We start from the raw sequence: 7,035 nt of genomic DNA, 5'->3' as shown, positions 1-7,035 counted from the left end.
CATTTATACCTTCAGGGCAGTGGGTATGCCCTCACTGTTTTAAACGGTGAGACTATATTTGCACTTTAGAAAGCACATTGTGGCTGTGGAGTGAACACACTCGAGGGGGGCGGGTCAGAAGGCTGCTTGCAGTGGTGCCGGGGAGACTGAAGACAGCACTACTGGGGATGGCAGTGAGGGGTCATGGACCTGATGCCTGGCATGGAGGGTCAGGAAGAGAGATGCGTCAAAGAGGACCCCCAGGTTTCTGGCTTGGGCAACTGGGTGGTGTCCTCGATGAAACAGCCAAGTAGAGACGCCCCACCGCCCTTGGGTTGTAATGATACTTTACTCAATGCCTATAACTGCTCCATATCACTGCTCCTGGCATTAAGGTGTGGCAGGGAGCTTAGTTCTCCCCTTCCATCAACTTCTACCCCAGGCCACAGACAGCAGAGGGCTACCCAGCTGTGTATCTGCTGGTGCTTTTCCCTTCAAAAGTATCCACAACGTCTCAGCGTCATAACCCAGATGCTTAATTCAGTTTGCTGTAGAGAGAGGTATTGGAGTTAAGTGACAGTGAGAAAAGACACGGGGGGGGGGGCGCATTACTTCCACTTCCAGAGTCATCCGTGTTTATTATTTGTTTCCAGTTGATACATGGAATCCGTGCTTGCCTTTCAAACAGTTAAACTCCAAGTGAGCCCGTTCTTGGAGCGTTCTAGAACCGTGAAAGGACGAGTGTTTCCCGAAAGTAAGGGCTATCGTTGAAATCCAAGCCACGGGGGGTCAAGGGCCCGCAAGCCGCTCGCCTCTGTACCCTGAGGCCCTCGGAATCCTCCGCAGAGGGGCAGGCTGTGGTGTATGCCGCCTCCTGGTGGCCGGCCGCGGCCAGGGGCCCGGACCGCCCGCAGCTCCGCCCCGCCGGCCACCGGGCACTTCCGCAGCTCGCCGGCACCGCCCGACGAGTGGTAGCAGCTCCTGTCTCCCGGGAAGGAGGAAGCGGGAGCCCGGGTGGGGGCGTGGCTCGTAGGACGCGAGCCCGGGGGCGGGGCGGGGCGGGGCGGGGCCGGGCGGGGCGGGGCGGGGCCTCCGCGGGATGCTCAGGCGCTGCTCCGGGCACCTTTGCGGGGTCCTTGGCGGTGGCGGCGCAGGGGCCGCCGTCCTGGGGAAAGATGGCGGCGCCCTGGTGGCGAGCCGCGTTTTATGGAAGTCGGAGGTGGAGGGGCTTCAGCACCTCGGGTGAGGGGTCTGAGGTGGGGGGCTCTTGGAGGTCCCTATATAGTCCGAGCCCCGGGGCTCGAGCCAGCGTCCGTCCCTGGCCTCACCTCCCGCTGTCTACCCGCAGCCGCCCTGAACCGCCGGACCGCCCCTCTGGGGCCGATGCCCAACGAGGACATCGATGTGAGCAACCTGGAGCAGCTGCAGAAATACCGCAGCTTCGACCGCTACCGACGCCGGGCGGAACAGGAGGCGCGGAACCCGCACTGGTGGCGGACCTATCGGGAGTACTGCGGGGAGGAGTCAGGTGGAGCGCGACCGGCCTCGCGACTGGGGGGCGGGGGGGCCGCCGGCGTCCTCCCCGAGCACTGGCGGAGGGGGCCTGCCAGCGCCCACGTGCGCACTGTGGACCGTTTAGTCCCACCAGGATTTTTCACACCTTTTGGTTCTTTTATTTGGAAGATTCTCTTCCCCGGCTGTTAAGAGTTCCACCTTGTACTTCTAAAATCCTTTCCAGGTCTCTCCTCCGCACCCCACCCCCATTCCGTGTTAGAACGTCCCTCTGTGCTCCTAAAATACTGTGTGTAGCCCTGGCCACACCCTATCCTGACTTTCTTTTCACTGGTCCTCTTCCCGTATTGGGATCCCTAAGGACGGGGATCTTGCCTGTCTTGACCACTGTTTGATCCTTGCATCCGCCTGGTGCTTGGCACAAAGGTGTGCAGTTCTTTCCTGAATGAAATTGAAAGCTCTGGGCAAAGCGACTCGGGGACCCTGCCCTTGAGCAACGTACTTCCTGAGTACATCTTTATGTGGAAAGCATTTAGGGAGGCAGTTTTATGATGGTTGAGGACACAGGGATAGAATCCACATAGTCTGATTTAAACTCCACTTCTTAGGAGTTGATGCTGACAGGCCAGGTCCAGGGACCTAGAGAAGGATCCCTGATGCACGCAGGGTAAGAATCAAACTCCAGCCAGCAGAAGGTAAAAGCAGAGTTTCTGGAAGGTATAGAAAGAGTGCAGGTACGGACAGTGTGTTTGGGAGATTCAGAAAGGAAAGGAGGGAGTCTCCTCTGCTTGGGGCCTGGGGGTTTTTACTGAGGATTGTGGTCTGGTGCACATGTCCTCTCAGGCATCCAGGACCAGTTAGAACAAAGATGAGGGCCCAAGTCTTATTCCCTGGAGCCAGGGGGTCTTGGCGTTGAGATACCTAGAGCTGGTCGTCTGGAATACACACACGGTGGCTTCCTGCAGTCATTCTCACCTGGTCCTTCCTTAGATGTTATCTATTCGAAAGAAATCATTAATTCCTTGTTCCTTACAAAAGGCACCCGTAAAGTGGGGGTGTGGGTCCTAGCAAAAATAGAAGTAGAAAGGGGTGTGTGGCTGGCTCAGTTGGTAGAACATGCACCTCTTGATCTCAGGGTTGTGAGTTCAAGCCCCATGTTGGGCACAGAGTTTACTTAAAAAAGAAAAAGCAGGAAAAGGAGCAAAAAGCATATTTTTATGGAGTCCTTCAGTTTCCCTATCTCAGAGTGACTTGCCTGAGCTTCAGTTTCCTCAGTGTAAAATAAAATAATTGTCTGTCACAAAATTGTTGTATTAAAGGTTTTTTTAGACAAATCCATCTTTGACGAGGGTTCAGTGCGTCTTATTGTTACTGTCTGATGTAAATGGAAAAAGTATTGGATCGAAGGTCTTCTTGGGCCTTGTTACTCAGAGTGTGTTCTGAGACTCGCAGCACAGGCATTACCTAGGAGCTTGTTAGGAATGCAGAATCTCAGGCCCCACGCTAACCTGTTGATTCAGAATCTGAATTTTAACAAATTTCCCAGGTGACTTGTATGGTGAGTCCATTAAAGTATGAGAAATGCTTCTTTAAGTCTTTATAGCTTCAACTAATTCTACCAAGGACTCAGGTGAATGTCCATGGCCAGGTGTGAATAGGCTTGAAGGTCATTCCAACCATAATTGAGATGATTATCTATCCACCTGTATTACCCATGACCTAGACAGTGTGACCTGGTTTAGGGATCAGAAAATGCAATCCCAAGTCGAATCCAATTTGCTTAGCAGTTGGACCCTGTTCGGGTCTGGGAAGCAGACTGCACCGTATGATTTAGTTTTGTGAATTAAAGGGTAAGCTTTACCAGCAGAACTTGGGCAAGTGAGAGGACTAGGTAGGGACTGGCAGCTTCACTGAAACTCGTTCCCACTTTCTCCAACATATCTTCCCTCCCCAGATCCCAAAGACAAAATTGACATTGGGCTGCCCCCACCAAAGGTCTGCCGGACCCAACAGCTGCTGGAGCGGAAACAGGTCCTCCGGGAGCTGCGCGCCAACTCAGAGGAGGAGCGAGCTGCCCGCCTCCGCACAGGTAAGCCCTCCCAGGGGAGGGGGCCCCCACTGTGTCCCTGCCCCCACCCTGCATCCTAACCGGCATCTTTCCTTCCCAGCACGCATCCCGCTGGAGGCTGTGCGGGCTGAGTGGGAGAAGACCTGTGGCCCCTACCACAAGCAGCGTCTGGCTGAATACTGTGGCCTCTATCGAGACCTGTTCCCTGGCGCCACCTTTGTGCCCCGAGTCCCGCTGCACGTGGCCTATGCTGTGGGTGAAGGTGACTTGGTGCCCGTGTACCTCGGCAATGAGGTCACTCCAACGGAGGTAACTGCTCACTCGTGCCCTTCTCCCACTGCGTGTACAGACACGTCCCACCACGGGACCACAGACAGCTCCTTTTTGAAAGCACTTACAGAGGCGGTTTTTGTGGTGGTTAAGGGCATAAGCTTGGTACCTATATAGGCTGGTTTGGGGTTTTGTTCTTCTCCGTCTCCCCCTTTTGGTTTCCTGGTAAACAACACCATGGTGATTACAAAGGAAGGAATATAAGATGAAAGGAAAAGCTCCATCTTGGCATACTCTTGCCACTGGCCCGCTGTCCTCAGAGCCTTCCTAGCCCCTGTCCATTGATAGAAGGGCCACCTTGTGGTTCAGATAGCTGGCTAGGCAACTCTGCAGGGTTCCTTCTATAAGCTCCTCTTTGCTGACCTGCACCTCAAAGGACCGTCAAGGGCGTTTGGATCAGAGTGGGCTCTCCCTTCTCCAAAGCTCCCTCCGATTCCTCCCCTCCAGAAGGTCTGTTTACAGCAGCTTGTCTGTCCCCGATGGGGGGTGACACCTTCCCTGTTGTCTCCCCACCAGGCTGCCCAGGCCCCGGAGGTGACCTATGAGGCAGACAAGGGCTCCATGTGGACACTGCTGCTCACCAACTTGGGTCGGTATCTGGGGCTCACCAGGCCTCTTGCCTCCCTCACCTCCCAGGAGCCAGGGTTCTGGGGAGTTAGGGGCGGAGCCTGGGGGGAAGGGCAGCAGGGCCCGGCAGTTAGTGGGGTCTGTTTGTGTGCAGATGGACACCTGCTGGAGCCAGATGCTGAATATGTCCACTGGCTGGTGTGAGTACCTGGGCTGGGGGAAGGGGTCAGAGGCATGTGAGGAGGCCCTGGTATCCTGGAAAGAGCTGTACCTGGATTTTGGTCCTGGCTCCACTGTGGCTTAACTGTGGAACTTTGGATTAGCCTCCCACCCAGGTGGCAGCCCCTCACCGCTGCTTCCTGATGCTGTCAAGAACCCTGTGATCCACCGGCTGAAGACAGGTCTAGAAGAAAAAGCAGGCAGTAGGCCTTGGCTGTTCCCACAGGCCTCTTGTCCTCCTGAACTCATCTCATCTGTAAAACTAGGGTGGCACCACCTCATGCCTTAGCCACGCTGAGGGGCTCTGTGACAATCAGATGGGAAAAGGACGGTGAGAGGCCTATGGCAGCTGTGACTGCCCAGGCTGGGCTACTTTTTGCTCAGTGGCCTTTGGCCCTGGCGCCAGGGTGGCAGAGGTCGGGCGGTTGATCCCAGCTTTGAGACTTCTAGGTAATTGGGGCCAGTGACCGGGAGGCTGGTTTCTATCATTTTTAGTCACATGCAGTTACCTCAACTGCAGTTACCAATCTGTGCAACAGGATTCTCTGGGGAGTTCTGTGTGGGGCAGGTACAGTGGCCATCCTGGTGTCGGGATGGGCAAATGCTCCTTGACAAACTCCAGAGCGTTCAGGAAACAGAGATGCAGCCCAGAGGTGGTGTGGTTCTCTAGCCAGCCCCACCGGCTACCCGGGGCCTAGTAAATGGGCTGCCGGACCCCACTCTCTCCCTGACCATCTCTAGCCTCTGAGCCCCTCCTGTTCCCTTCACAAGTTTGCAGTCTGTCCAAGGGTTCACAGAGCATTGCCTCCTACTTGACTGTTGGATGAAGATCATTTTAGGGTGTGTCCTCCCAGGGAGTGACGTCAGTCTCTAGGGAATATGCAGATTGGAATGCTCCTGCTGCCACCTTCCTTGAGTGATAACTCACGGATACTTCTCCTCCCGCCAGAACAAACATTCCAGGCAACAGCGTGGCTGAAGGACAGGAGACTTGTCCCTACCTGCCCCCCTTCCCTGCCCGAGGCTCCGGCTTCCACCGCTTTGCCTTCCTGCTCTTCAAGCAGGATAAGCCAATTGACTTCTCTGGGGACACCCGGCCCTCACCCTGGTAATCTGCAGCCCACCCCCCCAGCCCCCCATCCACATTCCCTCTCCCCTCTCAGGCCACCTTCCCCGGAATGGTCTGCCGTGCTTGGTTCTTCTGTCTCTTAACTTAGGCTTGAGATGGGCAGAAGGGTAGTTGTGCTAGGCAGATCCTAAGGGGCTTCTCAGGATTGCCTGTGGGGCTGGCTGGAGGAGGGGTGTGGGGCTCTGATCCCCATTACCTGCTCTTAAATGCTCCCCATCTTCTTATAGCTACCAGCTTGCCCAGCGGACCTTCCACACTTTTGATTTCTACAAGAAGCACCAGGAAGCCATGACACCAGCTGGCCTGGCCTTTTTCCAGTGCCGCTGGGATGATTCGGTCACCCGCATCTTCCACCAGCTTCTGGGTAAGGCCAGAGTGGGCTGGGGGCAGGGCAGGGGCGGCTGGCCTGAGCTCACAGACCTCTCCTGACCTGCCAGGGAGAAGTGCCACTGGGAGGCATGCCACTCCTTGGGTGGGCTGGGTGGGCAGTCACAGGCTAACAGACGAGGGAAAGGGGCTCGGTCCAGCATCAGTCCACACCCATACCCCCCTCTTCCTGCAGACATGCGGGAGCCCGTGTTTGAGTTTGTGAGGCCACCCTCTTACCACCCCAAGCAGAAGCGCTTCCCCCACCGGCAGCCCCTGCGCTACCTGGACCGGTACAGGGACAGTCATGAACCCACCTATGGCATCTACTAAGTGGCCAGAGTGCCACCCACCTCAGAAAGTGGACTGGGCTGGGCTGTGGGCTTCTAGGCCCTGCTTGAGGCAGCGCAGCCCCTCTGTGGCCCTCCCAACCCAGGGTTTGGGAATGAAAACAGCTCTCCCCAAGGGTGGTGGCCCGGGTGGAACATGTGAATAAAGATGATTTTCGCTATAACTGGTCTGGGTCTGTGTTCTGGGAATGCTCCAACCCCACGATGGATCTGTAATCCTTCATGGATGGAAAGAGAACTGCCTCCCGCCTCAGGAGGTGACCCCCTCAACTCTGCCTCTGAAGGGTGTCGGGCCCTGAGATCAAGTGGCTGGAGGCAGGTCCAGAAGAAAGGCAGTGGGGCTTGGCTGCTCCCACAGATCTCTTGAAAGAGCTTTGCCAGCCCGGAGCATTGGCCCCTTGCTGGATATTCACAGCATGGTTGGTGGCAGGCTCCTGGCAACAGGCTGGGATGCTCTCAATGAGAAGCAAGTCTGAGACCTCTGGCCACACCCTGCTTGGGGCCCAGAAAGCCCC

General features: G+C 56.1%; 1 protein-coding gene across 1 annotated transcript; it reads left to right on the top strand.

Moving 5' to 3' along the window:
- Nucleotides 1-1,075: 1,075 nt before the first annotated feature.
- On the top strand, nt 1,076-6,678 carry MRPL38 (mitochondrial ribosomal protein L38). Its single transcript, XM_027568402.2, has 9 exons — nt 1,076-1,221; nt 1,328-1,507; nt 3,446-3,580; nt 3,660-3,868; nt 4,406-4,478; nt 4,611-4,656; nt 5,625-5,783; nt 6,032-6,168; nt 6,367-6,678. The coding sequence occupies exons 1-9, from the start codon at nt 1,155-1,157 to the stop codon at nt 6,501-6,503; spliced, it is 1,143 nt and encodes a 380-aa protein (XP_027424203.1). The 5' UTR covers nt 1,076-1,154; the 3' UTR covers nt 6,504-6,678.
- Nucleotides 6,679-7,035: the final 357 nt, after the last annotated feature.

This window comes from Zalophus californianus, chromosome 16, assembly GCF_009762305.2.
Source record: "Zalophus californianus isolate mZalCal1 chromosome 16, mZalCal1.pri.v2, whole genome shotgun sequence".
Taxonomy (NCBI): domain Eukaryota; kingdom Metazoa; phylum Chordata; class Mammalia; order Carnivora; family Otariidae; genus Zalophus; species Zalophus californianus.
This window is presented reverse-complemented; position numbering and strand designations above follow the sequence as displayed.

Coding starts and splice junctions, on each gene's coding strand:
- MRPL38 (XM_027568402.2), top strand. CDS start 1,155: ATGGCGGCGCCCTGGTGGCGAGCCGCGTTTTATGGAAGTCGGAGGTGG. Junction 4,657..5,624: donor GAATATGTCCACTGGCTGGT/GTGAGTACCTGG, acceptor TCCTCCCGCCAG/AACAAACATTCCAGGCAACA. Junction 6,169..6,366: donor CATCTTCCACCAGCTTCTGG/GTAAGGCCAGAG, acceptor CTCTTCCTGCAG/ACATGCGGGAGCCCGTGTTT.